This window comes from Sceloporus occidentalis, unplaced genomic scaffold (genome assembly GCF_023333645.1).
Source record: "Sceloporus occidentalis isolate IW3139 unplaced genomic scaffold, rSceOcc1.0.p SCAF_5, whole genome shotgun sequence".
In the NCBI taxonomy this organism is placed as follows: domain Eukaryota; kingdom Metazoa; phylum Chordata; class Lepidosauria; order Squamata; family Phrynosomatidae; genus Sceloporus; species Sceloporus occidentalis.
In genome coordinates, this window is record NW_028316985.1 from 101,227,422 (window position 1) to 101,247,825 (window position 20,404).

Genomic DNA, 20,404 nt, shown 5'->3' on the forward strand with positions numbered 1-20,404 from the left:
GAGGTGGAATCTCTTTTTCTGGAGCTTGCATCCATTGTTCTGGGTCCTGTTCTCTGGAGCAGCAGAAAACAAACTTGCTCCCTCCTCAATATGCCATCCCTTCAAATACTTAAACAGGGATATCATATCACATCTTACCCTTCTCTTCTCCAGGCAAAACATCCCTAGCTCCCTAAGTTGTTCCTCATAGGTTTGGTTTCCAGAACTTTCACCATTTTAGTCGTCTTCCTTTGGACATGTTCCAGTTTCTCCACATCCTTTTTAAATTGTGGTGCCCAGAACTGGACACAGTATTCCAGGTGGGGCCTGACCAAAGCAGAATAGAATGGCACTATTACTTCTCTTGATCTAGACACTATACTTTTATTGATGCTACCTAAAATCACATTGGTCTTGTTAGCTGCCGCATAGCACTGCTATGCTCAACTTGTCAACTTGTCAACATGGTCAACTTGTGGTCTACTTGGACTCCTAGATCCCTTTCACATGTAGTCTCCTTAAGCCAGGTGTCCCCCATCCTATATCTGTGCATTTCATTTTTCTGCCCTAAGTGTGATACATTACATTTTTCTGTGCTGAAATTCATTTTGTTAGCTTTGACCCAGCTTTCTAGTCTATTCAGGTCATTTTGAATTTTGATCCTGTCTACTGGGGTATTAGCTACTCCTCCTAAATTGGTGTCATCTGCAAATTTGATAAGTATGCCCCCAATTCTGTCATCCAAGTCATTGATAAAGATGTTGAATAGCAGTGGGCCCAGGACAGATCCCTGTGGGACCCACTGGTCATTTCTCTCCAGAATGAAATGGAACCCTTTGTGTTCAGCCAGATAACCAATTACAAATCTATGTAACAGTTGCCTGTGGATATGGAAAATATTAGACACGATACTGAGATTTAGTTAGAATTCTCACATGAGTTTCCAGGTCTTGATCCAGTTATTCTGTAAAAGAAGTTAGCAAGAACTAGCTTCTCCATGTCTCTGTGAATCACACAAGTGGGTTATTCTGTGCCTGTGCAGTAAAGCTTGGAAACTTCTAGAATCTTCTAGGCAAAACCTAGTTTGTAACTTTTTGCTGATAGCTCTGCCCATCCCGATATAAGCCCCATATCGGTCCTGCACCTTTCCAGTTCCTTTCATCTGCCGCGTGAGTAGCTTGAGGGAACTGTTTGTGGAATCGCTGTTCTCCAAACAACCTGGATTGTTATTGAGTATTGATTACTGGATTTGACTTGGAACATTGACTACTCTATTAGCTATCTCGCTTGGTGACTGGCACAAATCGGATTGACCTTGAATCTCTTGACCAACTCTTCTTCTTTAATGGATTGGATTGTCGACCATGGCCTCCCACTCGACTTCATTTAAATATTGTGCCGCCTGTAGAGGTAAAATCCACTGAAACTGCTCACACAGTGGACAAAAGGAACTGGAGAGGCGCAGGACCCATAGGCGACTTATATCTGGATAGGTGGAGCTACTGCCAAAAAGTTGCAAACTAAATTTTGCCTAGTGATTCTAGAAGTTTCTGAGCTTTACTGCACAGGCGCAGAATAACCCATTCATGTGAATTTGCAAATGACCACTCGAAGAACTACAGTTACAGGCAAGCAACCTGTCCCTGTGTATCCAGACAACATCACTAAAATGAGGTATCATTGGTGTAGGAATAAAATCATTGATACATCTTAATTCTTAAAATCTTTCCAACATTATACTGAGGCAGAAATCCTTTTAGAAATCATATTTAACTCTTCCTTTTGTGTCTGTGGTACATATTGCAACAGGTGGAAGACAATATTTTCCGTGAATTCTGTGAAGAGATTGGTGTAGAGAATATTCGTGTATATGAAAAAGAGCACATACAACTGCAGGAAGAAATAGACAAGAAGAGGTAACTGTCCAGAACTCAGAAGCATCGGTAACTGATAACTTGTTGGTGGTATCTGTTTGGTTTCATGTAATCTAATGTGAGAGGACAGAGGATTGAATGTTCATAGGCGAGTACATGGGAGCAACAGGAAAAGAGTGGGAATGCATGATGTGCTGATGTTTTTAAGGCTGTTCAGTGCATTAAAGTTTCTAACTATCAGGGGCAGTACCTTCCAGAGGAGAAACCTTTAGCTCAGTGCTTCTTCGTGTGGGAACACTGGCAATTCCCTCTCCCCCTCCTCCATTTTCCAGGGGCCAGTACCATATTTGTGACCATTGCTACATTTTTTTTCTTTCTTGGAAACTCTAAAGCCTGGCAACAGGTGGCTTGGAGACTGGCATTGGCCCATAGACCACCACTTTAAATGCTATTGCTCTAGCATTTCCACAAATGGCTAAAGATAAGATTGTTCCAATTGCTTTAGTGTCTCCCAAGCCTCAAGGAGTCAAATGTTTGGCTAGTGCAGGGCTAATTTTTTTCCAGTGATGCTGAAATCCATCCCACCCCCCTCCACATCATTTAAAAAGATCAGCTTATTTTTGTTTATTTGAAAAGCCTGTATATGGAAAGATCAGCTATTTCAACAAATTGAGCAGTACTTTCAGGTTTTCAGACCAGTTTCTATAGTAAAATGGGAGCAGACAAGAGGAATTGTCCTGAGATTACTCACACTGCTTCGCCGCCAGTTTTTTAAAGTCCTTCTCAAAGTCTAGAGACTGGAGGTTATCGTTTTCAATTTATAGGGACTTATACCAAGTCACATTTAATTTTAAAAGCGGGTGTTATCATACATAGCTGTGGCTGGGCAAGTACAACCTGTCTGCAGCCCAGATCCCAGCTGTGCTTATGCAGAAGCTTTTCAAAAGTGACAAGCTCCTGTTTTTGAAAAGCTATAGGTTAAGCATGGCTGGGATCTGGGCTGCAGACAGGTTGCGCTCACCCGGCCGCATCTGAGGGCGATAACACCTGCTTTTAAAATTAAACGTGACTTTATCCCATCAGGGATAAATTTAAACTGAATGCAGTAATCTCCATTGTCTTTAAATCTCCTGACCTTTTTTGCTACCATCAAGCAGAATGTTTTTATAGTTGTTGCCATACTTGATTCAGGCTAGTTATCAGTGCACTAATAGCCAAAACTATTGTAAGGGAATCTATTTAGCACTGCCACTGAGATGTAGATGCTGCCTCCTACTCCTAAGTTAATCTTGATCTCCTTTATGGGATGAACATGATAGGTGCTGATGGTGGCAGACATTGGGACCAAGGCCTCAGTGGTTTTGTTCTTAAAAGCTGTTCACAGTTTCAGGGCCTTAGTAGACGTATACCTCATTTAAGAAAGTGGATGTGTTCCTGGGCATTTAACAGAAACCTTGGTACCAGAGGCAGAAATAACATGGATACAATAGGGATATGTTCCTATACAATAAAAACAGAAAGGAGGTCAACATGTTGGCAAACGTTTACTCCAAAACCAACAATATGCACATGCGAAATGAAAGAACCAGGTCATTAAGCCTTGCAAAAGTAACAAAAAGCATTTAGAACCTTCTAGAGACCACTCGAAGGCTTCTTCCAAACTGTATCCAGGGATCATTGTTTATTGCCTTTCTGAGGCTGAGAAACTGAGTTTCCATGGCTGAGCAGGGTTTTGATCCCTGGTCTTCCAGTGTCCTCAAACGACTACACCATGCTGGCTCATTTAACAGCTCATGAAATTGGAGGTGGGAGAGAATATCTCCTAAGTGAGCAATTATAACCTATGCAGGGACACCACAATTCAGAAAAGATGTTGACAAAGAGAGCATGTCCAAAGAAGGGTGACCAAAATGGTGAAGGGTCTGGGAACCATGCCTTATGAGGAAAGAGGGAGCTGGGTATGTTTAGCCTGGAGAAGAGATGGTTAAGGGGTGATATGATAACCTTGTTTAAGTATTTGAAGGGGTGTCACATTAAGCATGGAGCAAGCTTGTTTTCTGCTGCTCCAGAGACTAGAATACGGAACAGTGGATGCAAGCTGCAGAAAAATATATTCCAGCTCAATATTAGGAGGAACTTTCTGATAGTAAGAGCTGTTTGACAGTGGAACACACTATCTCAGAGTGTGGTTCAGTCTCCTTCTTTGGAGGTCTTTAAACAGAGGTTGGATGACCATCTATCATGGATGCCTTGATTGTGATTTCCTGCATGTCAGGGGGTTGGTCTTGTTGGCCCTTGTAGTCTCTTCCAACTATGATTCCCCTGAGGCTGAGAGCATGTGACATGCCCAAGGTCATTCAGTGGGCTATTATCTCAGTAGTAGTTGCTGGGCAGCAAGGCTGGGGGTGGGGAACTATGTCACTCATGACCTTATGGGTCTCCCGTAGGCAACTGGTTTGCCATTGTGACTACAGAATGTGCAAAGGGATAGAGCTCATTCAGCATGGTGGTGCATGGCCTTTGTGTGTCCTAGTATGTACTTTTTCATTTATTTTTGGAGAGTTGCTCTCCTGTGTAATGAAAAGCAGTTAGAAATGCTACCACACAGCACTGTTAAGTCAAAAATGCCTCTAAAGAGGGCAGTAGATAGCTGGAGTGCCTTAAATTATCCTTGCCTCTTGTCTCTCTGTTCTGACCCCTCTGTGATATAAATTGATAGTCTCAGGAATTTAAAAAAATCTCTCTCGGATAGATTAGATTAGAACCTCACGTACATTTTCTATCTTTGAATAGAATTCCTGTAATAATGCATTTACTTTGATTCTGTAACCAGGTATTAGCTCTGCTCCTTCAGCAGGTTCTCTGTCTGCAGTCTTTATTTGAAGGTTCTTCTGAGGATTCACCTAGCTTTATGAAGCAGCATCGGATAAATTCACAGACTTTGCTATTTGCTCAAAACAAAGACATTTGAAAGCTCTGTTGCTTGCATAACTGCATTTTGAACTCCATTTTAAATGTTAGATGTCTTGATGTTTACAGTAAATATTTTATATAATTTGGGAAACAATAAAAGTGTACTTTCTTCTTGATCACACCTGGTGTTCACAGTGCCTTGTGGTGTGATCGTTTTAGAGCTAGTCTTCAGATTTGAGAAATGTTCATTTTCTGATTGTCTTCAAATTTCAAAAATGTTTCTTAGGAGAAAAAAACATTTTTAATTAACCACCCTGTTATACTTACTCGTATATTGGAGACATAATTATTTTTCATTTTTTAATATCTTTTGCTGTCTTATGTTTGTCTAGATTTGAATTTGAAAACCAGAAAACACGACTGAATATTCAGCTTGAATATATTTGCAGCCTCTTAGAAAAGGAGATGAAGAAGAACAGAGTGCTAGAGGAGAGTATTCGCAAAGATGAAGCTGATATCATTCACCTGAAAAAGGTAATCATCATTGTTAAAATTTTGTGAAATAGAATACAGGCTGAACCTGCTGGAAGATACATTCCTACTTTTTCCTTTAAACCATGTGTGGGTTGCTCACGGGCTACATGTGGCCCTCAAAGCCCTGCCAGTGTTTTCCCCACCACTCAGGTGGCCCCTGGCAAATAGTTGTTTCTGAACTGCTAGTAGTAATTGGGAACAGTGATTCAAGATTATTGTAAGTCTACACAACTGCTATCTTTCCACTGTATGATTTTCCTTCTTTTTGTTATTCTAGTTGACTAGATAAAATTTTCAGAGGTTAAAGCTTCTGTTACTTTATGAATTGAATTATTTCTGTTTCTTTCCTTCTTGATGCATGCTGCCTTTATTGTGCATACTGTTTTAAATTGTGTATTTCAATACATTGACTAAAATTCAAATCTAAGATGCTTTCCTCTGTCCAATGGGCACTGCCAACATGAAATGAGCATACTGGGGACTTTCATTGCTTGTGATATATCATACAATATTGATGGGTTTGCTCTTTTAATAACTTGGGCCCGTTACAAACGGGCATAAAGTACGGACTGGGTCCGTATTAGGATTGGAAAGGGGCATCACTTCCAGACGCCCCTAACCCTAATACGAACCGAGTCCATATAAAATGGCAGCGCCCGTTCCACATGGGGGCTGCCATGTTTACGTAGCGGATGCAGTGCGTCCGCACATTGCACACCGTATATGATGAGTGTGCCATTGGCACCTCGCGGCGTGATACCTGCACTGCAAAGAGAAGCGCGCTTCTTATTTGCAGCGCGGAGGAGCCTCACGGTTTGGATGCTGGGGCTCCTCCGCGCTGCAAATGAAGGCGGTGGCAGACTGCCCCTTCTGGGCGGTCTGTAACATGCCTGAGTAAAACTTTATATCTAATATTATGATTGTGACTCTTTCTGTTAACATAATGCATTTTATTTTGTCTGTTGCAAAATTTATTGGTTTTTGTTTTATTTGTTCCCCTACATTTCAGAAAGGAAATACCTAAGATACACATGCTCAGGCAGTGTAGGATGCAGCAGTTTGCAGTTTCCTCTTTAGTATGGGATATAGTCCCAGTTTTGCTTGTACAAATTTTTGTATTTTCATAAAAATAACAGTGTAATTTCACATGCTAGCAGAGCTTTGAATGAAGCAGCTTATGTTACAAAGCAGAAAAATAAGCTTGGGTTTGATATGAAATTAAATAATGCATATATTTTTATTTTTTTCAAAAGTCCTAGGGGGTGTGGGGGAATGTGGACATAACATTTTGCCCTATGGTTTCAAATTTTTCCAGAAATTGTATTTCTCTACCCACTGCTAATATTAGGAATTCATCAGCTCGTCATAATAACTGTCAGTTCCAGTACATGAGAGGTATTTCTGGAAATTATGGTTCAATATTTGCTGAACAGAAATTTGTGTATAGGACCTAGAGCTAGCAAAAGAATAACTGTTAGCGTGAATGAAGTAAAATAGACAGCTGTCAAAATCACTTCAGAAATGTTACTACTAAAAGGTATCTGAAATCCTTGACTGCTTAATCTTGTTATGAGGCTGTTCTGTTTCTAAACTGCACATTTTTAATTTAAAAAATCACTTTTATTTTACGTAGGATGAGCAGAATTGTCTACAAATGGTAGATGAAATTATGGCAGAACTCCAGCAACTTAGGAACAGACAGAATGATAATAAAAATGAAGTTGCAGCAGCACAGAGTCAAGTTGAGGAATCAAGGAAGATATTACTAACTCTAAATAGGTAATTGATGCTACACTTAGAATACTTAACTGATTTGAAAAACTGAAATACAAGTACTTGAAACTCTTCACAAGTTGGAGGAAATGTTTTCTTTATTACAGAAGCATTTAAATTGAACACTTCATATTTGTTAATTAAGTTTCACAGTGCTATACAAGTGATAGCGAAGGTCAGGATCGAAAGTCAGTTACAGTAGAAAATGTCTGCATGCACAGGAGCTTGTCATAAGGTTCGACCTCTTGAGTCACTGTAATGGCACTTCTGGAGGTCTAGTACAGAGTAATGGGAAGGTTTGGATGTTACGTGTCAGAAGCAGATATATGTATGACTCCATGTGTGTCAGCAGTGCCTGCATCTGGTATTTAAACTCTTCACTTTGCAAGTTCTACTATTGACATGGAAGAGAGAAAAGCATATGTACGCTGCACTGCATGCACGCACCCCATTGTTTTCAATGGGGCTCCGGGTATAAAACAGGAGATTTTGCTTTGTTACAATATGTTACCAAATAAACACTCTTCTCGTACCAAGGACTTCTTCATGTTTATTTAAATAAAAATATATTAATTCCAATACATGAGCTGAGATCCTGTTCAACCCCAGTAGAACAGAAAGCCCACCATTGTAGCAGCAGCCTTCAAGCAGAGACTAGTTAAAGATGGTCATCATCCCCACTGCCTTTCTGCTTATGAGCTGAGCTGGTGAATACCTTGATGCAAAAGCTGCAAAAATGTGAAATCACTCACATTACAATCACTTGTATGAACAGTTTGACATAGTAAATGCCATTATACTGAATGTCCTTTTTGTTCTCACCTTGTGTTCTCACATAGTCTGTTCCAGGCTTGTGTAGTGAGTACTGTAATAAATACTAAAGGAAAGTGCTTAAGTTCTAGAATTAATTGAGCTGCCTGTAAATAATTTGTACTAAAAGCACATTTCAAATTACTTTGACCTTACGTCTGTCTCATAAGGGAAAGGGGTTGTCAACCTAAGGATTAAACCTGAATGAGAATAAATGGTAAAATTGTCATATTTTTTCTGCTTTGGTAATTGAAATATCGGTGTTAAGCTTTGTATTTTTGTTGTTTGTTTGTTTTGCTGACAGAGAGTTGGCAACTCTACAAAAGGAAGCTGTAGCAATTGAGACCTCGCTGGAACAGAAAAAAATGGAAAGGCATAATAGGCTTCTTGAATGCAAGGTTCAAGACTTAAGGATAAACCTTATTTTGGGATCTTTTGATGACATTAGTGAAATTGAGGTATATGAGCATGCTTTGTGGTATAGTACATACTGATGGCAGTGATTGAGTTTGTGCATAAATATATAAGCCCCTTCTTATAGCTGATCAAACAAAAGTTTCATCCTAACACATTTTTAGAAGAACCACTGCTACAATTAAATACTGAGAGCACCCACTGACAAAAATTATCACAGATTAAATGTAAGCCCAGTAGGTGGCTTCTCCTACCTTCCTCCTTCCTCCATTGGTCTTGTTTTCAAATTGAGAAATGTATATACTTAAGAGTCCTGTTCCTCAGAAGGGAAGAGACAGCAGAAAGGTACTCAAATAAGACTGTGATAGTTTTTATGGCAAAAAGGAAAAATAAGAAAGAAATTGAACATAAATAGAAGAATGAGATTGGGAAAGAAGAGGAAAAAAATCAAAAATAAAGTAATACATTCTGTTAATTTTGCTTATTACTGTATTTCATATATTTAAATTGGACTGTTTGTTACAGTTAGGACCCGATACTGAAAGTAGTGAAAGGACAGCTGATATCTATGAAAGAGAGCACTTAATTCGGATAGACTATAGCAACCTTGCAGACGAGTTAAAGGTAAGAACATCTATTGCACTCTCTATTTATAATATTACTTTCCTAAGCATTTTTTCCTTGGCTTAATTTTTCAGAAAATTTGACCTGATGATATGATTGTAGGTTAACATCTGCCACCTTTCCAGGTGTATTGTTGCAGCAGAAATTGTTTTCTTGATTTTTCTGCTACACAAACACCCGTACTTAGATGTTCTTTACCATTTGTTGCAGTTAATAAGCATGAAGGGTGTTAACTATTTCATCCCATGCCATCCAGTGGAGTTTCTCCCAGAACCATCTTGCTATGTAAGGAAATCTTTCAGTGATGTCACTGAGAGCTTCCAGTAACAGCTTCAGGGAGGATAGTGTATTCACCAGGATTGCAGCATGTAGACTATGGTGAGTATCTAGCATGTCACAAGTCTGACTGGGATGCCCTAGCATGGGTATTGAAAAATTTAAAACAAGTAATTAATTTGCAATTCCAGTGTGAAAAATGGATAGTAAATGAAGCTAAGGATGGAATTTATCGCACTGGGGAAAAAGACAAGAGTATCGCGGGATGCTCCCGTCTTTTTCCCCAGTGTGATAAACTCCAGTGCCCTGCTTTTCAGATACCCACAAAATATGAAGCCTAATGACAAAGCAGTTTTGCTTCCTTCATGAAAAGCATGTTGCAGTGCATGTCCAGTGAAGCTGACATACAGAGGATTTGTGCGTGCAAATACAGTGTACGGGTTATGCAGTCCATATTTTATAGCACAGCAGCAGTTGTAGTTAGTGCTTCTTTTCCAGATGTTGGCTGAGAAAGTTCTACATTAATTTTGTGTTACTAATATGGCATACTATATTAATTCTGCTAAGTTTGTACAAAAGCTATAAATCTGAATTGATAAACCAAAGCTGAGTACATATACACATGCAACAGGACAGGGACAAATCAATATGTTATATGGTGATCTAGTATGCACTTTACCTAATCCCTACCTCTTCTTACCTTCATGTTTGGGTTTCAGGTGGTCTTTAATGTCCCAGAAACATTTCTCCAATGTTGTTATGTTTCTTTACTTTGTTTTACAACTAGGACTTGGAGTCGAACAAAGAGATTGAGACTCAACTAGAACAACTTCAGCAGGAAATAGCATCTAAAGAAGATGTTTTATTAAAAACAGCTGCACCAAATATGAAAGCACTAGAGAGATTACATATTGTTAGCGACAGATTTCAAGAATCAGTTGACGGTAATACTAGCCTTTATTATTCATAGTAGTAAGTTTGTAAGATGTAGATATTACTTTGCTGCCAACAGTTCATATGATCTTTCCTGTCAAATCTAGGTTTTTGGAAGTCAGCAAATAGTTTCAGTGTGCCCTTTTATTCGTATGTGTGTGATTATTTTTTAAAAAAACTCATAAAACTTGAACTTGTAGCTGTGTGAACACTCTATCATGCACCCAGATTCCAAAATATCAGTGCAGTATTATGGTACTGCAAATGCTTCAGAAAAATTGCTGATAGTGGCATAGTGAATCATCATTTGTGCAGATTTTGGAACATGCAACTGGCTACTTCACTGTGTAGCCATTCCATGCTTCAGTTGCATTGATTGCAAAGGAATCCTTCCTTTTTTACTTGTCGCATTGTTGTTGTTAGCTGCCTTAAAGTCAACCTCTGCTCACGGCCACCCTGTGAATTAGACTTCTCCAAGCCTCCCATCCTCTACCTCTCTGCTCAGGTCCTGCAGGCTCAGGCACAAGGTCTCCCTAATTGAGTCTTTTCATCTGGCATGTGGTCTTCCTCTCTTTCTACTTCCCTCTAGCTTCCCTGGCATCTTTTCTAATGAGCCATGCCTTCTCATGATGTGGCCAAAATATGATAGCCTCAATTTAGTCATCTTGACTTCCAGGGAGAGTTCAGGCTTGGTTTGTCCTAGGACCCGACTGTTTGTTACACAGTATCTCGGCACTCTTCTCCTGCACCACATTTCGAATGAGTTAATTTTTTTTCCCTGTCTGCTTTCTTCACTGTCCAGCTCTCAGATATGTATATGGTAGAGAGATCTTGTAGCATAAGCTTTCGTAGACTTCAGTCTACTTCATCAGATGTACATGGTAGTGGGGAATACGGTGGACAATTCTAACGTTAGAGTTCAGTTATATATCTTTACTCTTTATAGTTCTTTCATAGCTACCCTCCCCATTCCTAATCTGATTTCTTAAAAGCTGTCTCTGTTCTGATCAATATTTGATCCAAGGTATGGGAAATCTTACTGTTTCAATTTCCTCGTTATATAAGTTGGATTTATGTAAATCCTCCAGGGTCATTATTTTTGTTTTCTTTAAGTTTAACATTAGGCTTGCCTTTGTTCTTTATTCTTTGACTTTCTTTAATTTTTGCAAATTTGTGATGCTTTCTGCTAGTAGTATGGTGTTCTCTGCATATCTTAATTGTTGATGTTCCTTTCTCCCTATCTTCACTCCTCCCCTTTCCATGTCTAAACCTCCCCTATGTATGATATTTTTATATACAAGTTGAACAGATAGGGTGATAAAATGCAGCCTTGCCTGACCCCTTTACCAGCTGGGAACCATTCTGTTTCTCCATATTCTGTTTTTACAGTAGCCTCTTCTTCTAAGTACAGATTCCTCTTCAGGACTATCAGATGTAGTAGCAATCCCGTTTCTTTCAGAGCATTCCAAAGCGTTCCATGATTTATGCAGTCAAAGGCCTTGCTATAGTCTATAAATCACATGCTGATTTTTTTCTGGAATTCTTTGGCTCTTTTCATTATCCATAGTATGTTTGCAAGTGCTTCCTCCTTTCCTGAATCCCAGTTGGACATCTGGCAACTCTCTCTCCATTTATGATTGGACTGTGTATTGCAGGAGTTTGAGCAGAATTTTGCTTGTGTGGCGAGTTATGGCTGTTCTGTAATTGCTGCAGTCTTTTGTGTCTCCTTTTTTGTGGGTGGGGATGTATAGAGATCGTTTCCCATCTGTAGATCACTGTTTTATTTTCCATATTTGTTGGCATGTTTTAGTTAAGCCTAGAATTGATTCTTTTAGTGTGGTTTGAAACAGTTAAGTTGGGGTATCATCTTCTGGTGATTTATTCTTTACATTTTCTTGTTGAGTGCCTTGGGAGAAGCTTTTCCACTTCACTTGTCACATTAGACTTAGATTAATACACAGTAAAGGGAATAGGTGTAATACTGCTATATAAAGACAAATGCAAAGGATGGATGGATATTTGTAAGTATTTTTCTGTTATCTTGGAAGAAGCAGGAATCCCTGGGAGACAAGTCAAAGTATTGCCAGCTGGTTTTCTTACTTTTCCTCCATAAAAATAACAAGCAGTTTCTTTTCCCGGTTTAACCCATTGGGTGACCTTGCTCTCAGCCTCAGGGGAAAGCAATGGCACCCTTCCTCTGAACAAATCTTTCCAAGAAAACTCCATGATAGGGTTGCCTCAGGGTTGCCATAAGTTGGAAATGACTTGAAGGCACACAACAACAAACAACAACAAGCCCTATATCGATGTCCTTGTAAGGATGGGTAAATCTTAACAGTTTTCCTCTCTTCCATATTGGGATTTTGTGAATTTTGGTAAATTGCAAATGTAAGTGGCATTCCCACCATTCCTGTACATAAGCTAAAACTAGTGTTTCATTACAGCATGTAAAGTTCTGTCCAAACCTTGTGACATTGTAGGAGGAACTTGTCTTTGTTATAGAGGCAAAGTATATGCTGCTTAAGTGTATGCACTTCTGTTGTAATGGGTCATTTTGACAAATACATACAATTTTGGTGTTTTCAGGCTGATTTAAGGTATGACATTATAACATTAGTTCAAGTATGTAACAATTTAGTGTTGTATTAAATCCAGCTGAATAATCCTTTTGTAGCATTTGAAGCTCGTAGAAGGGAAGCCAGATTATGTAGGCAAGAATTTGAGAAAGTGAAAAAAAGGAGGTACGAGCTGTTCAGCCAGTGTTTTGAGCATGTGTCTGTAGCTATTGATCAGACCTACAAGAAACTCTGCAGAAACAATAGTGCTCAGGTGTGTAATTTTTTTAAGATACTTCTTTAGAATTCATAAATATCAAAAGTTCTCAGTATATCTGTTTCCACTGTGTATTTATGTACAGCATTTCTGTGTTATCCAATAACCACTATTCTCTGATTGTCCTACATTTTTTAAAAATGGATAAAATCAATAACCATGATGGTTGAGGACTTCAGATGTTGTCAGAAGCAATCTTTCCAAGCTCTGGTTAAAATACAACAAGTTCAATAAAAATACAATCATAGTATAAAATGCATAACAGAGAGTTTACACAATAAAATGAAAGAGAGGCAGGAGTTAAAATTCAAAACCAACAAGTCTCAAAATCCATTAAAAAGCCCTTTGAGGCCTAACAAGACTTGGGAGTTTTAGCTTATTGTTTTAAAGGATTTATACCCGACACTGGGAAGAAAATGGTACAGTGGACCCTTGTTAGACGCTGGGGTTTGGTTCCAAGATCCCCCGTGTATAACAACATCCGTGTATGCTCAAGTCCCATTAAATATAATGTCATAGCAAAATGGTGTCCCTTATAAAAATGGAAAATCAAGGTTTGACATTTGCAATTTATACTTTTTGTGAACATTTTCAAACCGTGTATGCTTGAATCCATGTATAAAAAATCAGTGTATAAGAAGGGCCGACTGTAACTTATTTCCCTGCGCAAGCAGGTCTCTGCAGCTGTCAAAGTCTGTTTGAAGTCCAGGATGTATTCTGTGAAAACTATGTGTTTTTGTACAGTAAACACTCTGCGTAATAAACAGTATTTTCTGTGCAGAAATTCACTTATATGTGAATTTGGTGCAGAATAATTCACAAAATCAAAAAATTCTTATCAGTCCCTAATGCTCTTTCAGGGTTTCGCTATACTCAAGAAATAAAAGTTTTCTACCATTTTAAATCATTTCCCCCATTTCTGTTGTTGTTTGTCAGATCACATGGGCAGTGGTTTTTGTAAACAACCCCTCCAGCAATTACCTTAGAGTCCAAGTTGGAATATGTAGAAGCAGACAATTCAGTTCATTAAAAAGTGTAATTTTTCAAGAAATTGCTCATAATCAAATAAAGCATACATCACATTCACAATTAAAGTAATCCAAACATATCAATATAGGATGCAAACTTTTAATTCCCAATATATAGAAAGTCAGTTTTTTCAGGGCCTGTGAAAACTGGCAGATATGAAAAATTGATGTGCAAGTCTTGTCCTGTGGAGCTATACATTAGATGGCTTGTTTTCTTTGATGAATGTAAGTATCTAGGAAATTATTTTGTAAGATGTAAAATAAAGCATAGTATTTCAACACCAAAAATCCAGAAAAGTCCATAGTCATCACTACCATAAATGTTGGTTGTCGTCCTTCACATCCATCAGTTCAGCTGCTGAAAAGTCTCTCGGGCTAAAACAGTTAAGTTCCCTTCTTCCCACCAACACTTTTCCTCACAAAATCATGCTTTCTTAGGCCCAGTATATACCTTTAGGAATGTCCAGGCTGGCGGCAGCCTATTTCCCTTTGGAGGGAAACCGCAGCCACCAAACTGCATGGTGTCTCTCTGGAGTAAAAAGAACCCGGTGTTTCCGGGTTCTTTTTAAGGCGCCAGAGTGACGTTGCAAGTGCACCACTGGCACACTCGCGACGTAAGCAATGGCGGCGCCGTGCGGATGCTGCGCACCTTTAACATCACAAAGGCGGTGGCGCCTGTATACACGGAACACCGCCATTAGTACGCCACCACTCTGTACTAGGGTTAGGGACCGTGTGGTCGGTGTGCAGTCCCTGACCCTAATAGCGCTGCTGCCCCGCCCCTTTCAGCCTGTCTGTCTCGGGCCTTAGGTTGCTTGACATAAGACCATTGCCCAGGTTTTCAGAATGATTGGGTTGGAGAATTATGACAGAAAGATTACAGTAGGTAGACTAGTATGCCGAACTGGCATGTTCCTAGGCTTCATATTGATGAAAGGAATTCTCATGTACAAAACAGCTTTGAAAGTGTCATCTGTGGAAATTTTCTTTGTTAATACTGTTTAGGAAAATTCATTTGACATCTTGGTTACTTCTGTCCTAATTATTTTGAAGAATGTCACGTTGTTTGATTTCATCCAGAATTTAGCTGTTTTTGCAGTCCTTGTTTGATAATAAATTTAAGTTGTACTTTACGTTCTTGAAAACCAGTTGTCATTCATTAAGGTTTGCAGTTGGAAAGTGTTTTACTAGAACTGAATAAGGGCCCATATGTGTTTTAGGCATTTCTTAGTCCTGAGAATCCTGAGGAACCTTACTTGGAAGGTATTGGTTTTAACTGTGTCGCTCCAGGGAAACGATTTATGCCAATGGACAATCTGTCAGGTGGTGAAAAATCTTTAGCAGCTTTGGCTCTTGTGTTTGCAATACACAGGTAAGAAGGATACAGTTTTGCTGATAGACTATGCTCAATGCTTTTTGAAAATATGAAATGTTTCACTTATATTTTTGTTAATGTAACTATTATTTCTCTTTACCATGTATGCAGTCTTCATCATTACATCAAGAACATTCCTGTAACCTTGTCAGTCAGTCTTCATTCAGACTGCAGGTGCCAATCACTAGGACCTACAATAACATACATATTTTCATACCCATTTTAAGAAAATGCATGGCATAATCCTATCTCTCTTCCTCAACTAGTGTGTTCATGTAAGGCAAGAGTGGGAAAAGCTCGGTGACTGATTGCTGGAATTGGTCTTGACCAGATTATTACATTATGAAGTAAGAACTCAAGACTGCAATTAGCCTCTTCTCTGCCAGCAGAGGAGGAGCCATCTAGGAATGGGTTAACCTCTTCTGTCCCTGGCAAGGCAAAGGATAATGGGATTTAAATTAAGCCTTAATTTAAATCTCTAGTTCTTCCCTTCAGTTCTTTCACCTTGCCTTACACCAGAAGAAGTTGTACCAGAACTCCTCTGTTGTTTCTTGATTTCTTCTGTCTTTATTCTACTCTGGTTGCGACCAACAAAATAATTTTCTTTTCCTTCAGTCTTTCAATGGGCCCATACAGACAAGCCAAAATAAAGCTGCTTCAGGTCACTTTGGAGGGATGCTGTTTCAATGATGCATGTGTCCTAAGAGGCCAGAAGGTGCACCAAAGCTGTGCTCCAGTTCTTAGGATTAGAGCGTGGCTTTGACATGGCTTCTGGCCTCTTAGGACACATGCATCATTGAAACAGCATCCCTCCAAAATGGCCCAAAACAGCTTTATTTTGGCCTGTCTGTAGAGGCCCAATATTTCTCAAACTGTGTTGCCTTTTACATCACATTTTTTCTTGATTAGTATGGGGAAGGTTTCTGGGTCTTCAAGAAAACCTTACATCCCCTTCTGTGGCCCTAAATTAATACTCAAATACTTCCAGGTTACAAAGCATGTAGGTGCCCTCTTAACTGCCTTCCGTGGGAGCTGTAGAGAGGAGCACTCCTTTTTCCTGTCCAACCACTGTGACTGACTTTTCTGCAGTCGTCTGCACTGGCGACGTGGCAGATTAATTATTTTAAAAGTGGGCGGATTTCCCACTCACTGCCCAGACTATCTCTACCGGAGCCACTAGTACAGGTATGGCTGAGAAACCCGCACATGTAGTGCCTGATCTCATCTTGGTCTCTGATCCTGAAGCATTTGAGGGTGATGAAATTGGAACTGAAGTCTCCCAAAAACAGTCAGGGAGAATTTTCAGAGGTGAGTGAGACAGGTCAAAAGGGAGCCACTACCAGTGACTGCCTCTGGCAGATCCATCATATTTTCTCTTTCTCAGAGTAGCTCCAACTAGCCACCTGGCTTCTGCATTGGAGTATTACAAGAAATTAGGCAATTCAAACAGGGCTGTTCACACCCTCCTTTCTTCCCATTACAGCTCCATCATTAGGATCTACTGTATGATCTTAACAAGAGAGTTTTCTACAGGCAAGCTCTCAGAAAATATTTGGATATGCAGCCCTCCATTTTACCATTTATCAGTAAAGCTCCAATATCTTCTCACCCACCCATATAGCATTTTTTGCGAGACACCCTTGATTTTTCCTCCAGTAGTCCCATCGGTTTCCATCATAGAAGCTCCATATGGTCCTCAAGCCCCTTATGAAGGCACTAGTTGAGCCATTCCATTCAATGTCCCTACAGACTCTCTCTCTTTTGGTTCTTTTTCTAATGGCTGTTATCTTGGCCAGAAGGTTACTCAGCTGGCCACTCCTTCAGTCGCCTCTTCTTTTTGTGGGTTTGACACAAATTCCATATCTCTCTGGTTGGATGTGATGTTTTCTACAAAGGTGAACTCTTCCTTTCACCTTTCCCAGCCATTGCTGCTTCCTTCCTTTTGTTCTCCTCCTCCTCATGCTCTGCAGAGGTAATGGCACAAACTGAACATCCGGAAAGCCTTAAAAATTTACATCAGGTGCACTAAATAATTCAATCAAGGGCTCCCTTTGTCTCTGTCCACTTTGTTGGGGGGGGGGGAGGCCTCAGCCTCTATGATCACTAGATAACTTAAGGCATGCATCTTCATCAAATATGAATAACTTGACTTCTAAGCCACCGGAGGTTACAGCACACTAAACCACATTTTTTGCCATTTCTGCAGCACTTTCAAACACGCTCCCTTGAAGGAAATTTACAGAGCTGCTACCTGAGCAAATCTTTCCTCCTTTACCAAATATTACATGTTGGCTAGTTTCTGACTGTGAGGGTCTTTTGGGGCAGGAGGATCTTCCAGCAGGTGGTCCCACTTTAATATCACTTATTATTTCTTCCTTGCCCCGTTTTCTCCTACCAACTCAGGTAGAAGTTTAGATAGGTCCCATTCTTGGATGTCTCCTTCTCCACTGGCAGTCACTGGCACATTGGAAACTTATTATGAAGGTTCATTCTTGTCAAGGAGGAGGAGACATCCAGCATCACTCTTTTAATGGGAAAGGCTTCATTATTCTGGTTGCATTCTTTATATTCGATCTCTGGCTTTTGTATGGAACTAAAGGGAGGAGCTAGGGATTCATTGAAAAAGACTTATGGTAATTGAAATCCCATGATCCCTTGTTTTGCCTGTGTGGCAGGAGAGCCTAACCATTCCTGGATGGCTCGTTGTAGGCAAGAATGGACCTTCAGGGTAACTTCCAATATACCATTTTCTGGTATCATCCTCATTTTACAGCCTGAAACATGAAAATCGTTTTCTCTTCTAGTGGAAAATTAAAGGGGTGGCTGATATACAAACAAAAACAATAATTTAATTTTGTTCTTTCTACCATTTCATGAACTTGGCACACTTTCAGTGAAATGGATGCCATTTTTATAATACTGTTCTTACAAAGCATCCAGAAATACACAGAACATACCAAAACATGTTCCTTAGATAAACACAAAGTTAAAAATACTAGCTTCATTTTGACAAATCAGTCTGTATTTATCTTCCCCTCCAAGTTTTAGGCCTGCTCCCTTTTTCATTTTGGATGAAGTTGATGCAGCACTAGATAACACAAACATTGGCAAAGTAAGTTCTCCATCTCTTCTTTATCTTAAAGAGAAATAAATGAGTTATAACATTCTTCTCTACAGAAAGGGGGGCTTTTTTGTGTCATTATTTATGTCTTGCTTTCTTGTTAAAATCCCGGGGGGGGGGGTAGGCATTAAATCAAAAGGAAAATCAAATAAACAGCAGTTGTAAGACATCAGTAATAAAATATCATTTGTACAGGAGCCGTAACCTGTGAGTTAAGGTACTAACATATTTCCCATTCTGATTTTCTGCATTTCACAGAATCACCTCTTCAAACACGAAGGGACTAGGCCAAATCATATTTACATAAGCTCTATTAATGAAGTGAGCAGGGGGAGGTAATCCGCTGGAAGATTACCTCTCTCCTGTCGTTTATTGAAAAAGAATGAACATGTCATATTCTTTTGCCTAGCAACATTTTGACAGAAATGGTTTATGCATTGTAGGCAGATTTTTACTGTGTATTTTGAGGCTCCGACCCATAAATTCTTATTCTGGCCTTTTGCAGGAAATTAAACAATCTCACATCTCATATTTGCATATTGGGTTTTTTTTTTTCAGTTGGTGTACAGTAATGCATGACTAAATAAACCCTCTAAATTCATGAAAATAGCATTGATGTACTTTATGATTAAGACATCTTGTCAGCAGTGTGTTTAATATTCTGTTTCCTTTCCCATCTAATAAACGCTATTTTAAAATCTTTTTTTCACTCCCCAGGTATCAGACTTCATTAGGCAACACTCCCAAGAGCAGTTCCAGATCATAGTTATCTCTCTAAAGGAAGAGTTTTATTCTAAAGCAGATGCTCTAATTGGAGTCTGTCCTCAGGTATAAATAACTTAGGAAGATTAATCCCCACAAACTCTTTATATGAGATAAAACAGAATATGATTCTGAGGTACTGAATCTCTAATGACATTGTGGGTTTCAAGTGTTAGAAATAGGGCGAAACACCTAAATAACTACACCTATTATAGCAAGATGTTCTTTACTAACTGTTGATCATTTCTCTCCTCAGCAAGATGATATTATGTTTAGTCAAGTTCTGACCCTGGATCTTACAAAGTACCCAGATCCTGAGAATGAAAGACGACAGAAACGCAAAAAGAAATAAAATTTGTAGTAGTTGGGGAATGTTTAACTGCTACTTTAACTGATTTGAATGTTGCTAATGAGTTGGTAAACTCAGGTTGCTAAAGCATTGGCTTTAAGTTTAAAACTAAGTTGAGAACTTGAAACATTTGATGTAAGACTGGTTGTTCAGCATTATGCTGTGTAAGTATAGTTGTTCTATTTGAAAGTTAATAGCTAAAACATGTAGTTTAAACTGGACAGTAAACACATGTATGTGTAGTAGTCCATGATGTTCTTATTTTAAGAAGGAAAATGGTGGAGAAACAAGATTGGCGAAATAGCAAGCAAATATAGTGAGGTCCTCCTCTTACAACTTTACCACCATCAAAAAATAAATATTTGTAAAACAGGCATGCACAAAAGTTCACAGGAGAGCCATTAGCCAGGCGAAGGGCAGCTTGAAAGGGGAGCTGGCACTATGGGGAAGGGTTAAGCACACCCATTTGATTGTATGTACACCAGGTTATAGGAATACTGTCACACAAATCTGCAAGCAATTTCTGGTTTTGGCCTGGGTCTTTATAGTACAAGTTGTGTCATTTTTGGTGGTTTTCAACTGTATGTTCACCTTGATGACTTAAGTATTAGGGCAGTGTCCTGTATTGACAAAAACTTTAAAGCTAACAAATAACATTTACACTGTGTTCATTTATTGTGTTTCTAATTTATGTTTTAGAGTGTGTTGAAAAAATGTCTGAAATGCCTATTCTGTATTTGGAATTGGTGAAATAAACTTGGTTCAATTCTGGTTCCTTATAGTTTCCTATGTTTTGCAAATTTTCTC

The 20,404-nt window shown here is 39.2% G+C and overlaps 1 protein-coding gene across 2 annotated transcripts in view; it reads left to right on the forward strand.

The window, feature by feature from the left end:
- SMC1B (structural maintenance of chromosomes 1B) overlaps positions 1–20,369 on the forward strand; it is a 62,657-nt gene extending 42,288 nt beyond the window's left edge. For both annotated transcript variants that reach the window (XM_089524907.1, XM_089524906.1), the window contains exons 16-26: positions 1,789–1,895; positions 5,159–5,300; positions 6,934–7,079; positions 8,188–8,341; positions 8,823–8,921; positions 9,985–10,141; positions 12,805–12,959; positions 15,211–15,362; positions 18,408–18,477; positions 19,204–19,314; positions 19,505–20,369. In XM_089524907.1, the coding sequence (XP_089381033.1) occupies positions 1,789–1,895; positions 5,159–5,300; positions 6,934–7,079; positions 8,188–8,341; positions 8,823–8,921; positions 9,985–10,141; positions 12,805–12,959; positions 15,211–15,362; positions 18,408–18,477; positions 19,204–19,314; positions 19,505–19,600 (1,389 nt within the window). In that variant the 3' untranslated portion in view covers positions 19,601–20,369. The remainder of the gene's footprint in view (positions 1–1,788; positions 1,896–5,158; positions 5,301–6,933; positions 7,080–8,187; positions 8,342–8,822; positions 8,922–9,984; positions 10,142–12,804; positions 12,960–15,210; positions 15,363–18,407; positions 18,478–19,203; positions 19,315–19,504) is intronic.
- The last annotated feature ends 35 nt before the right edge of the window (positions 20,370–20,404 follow it).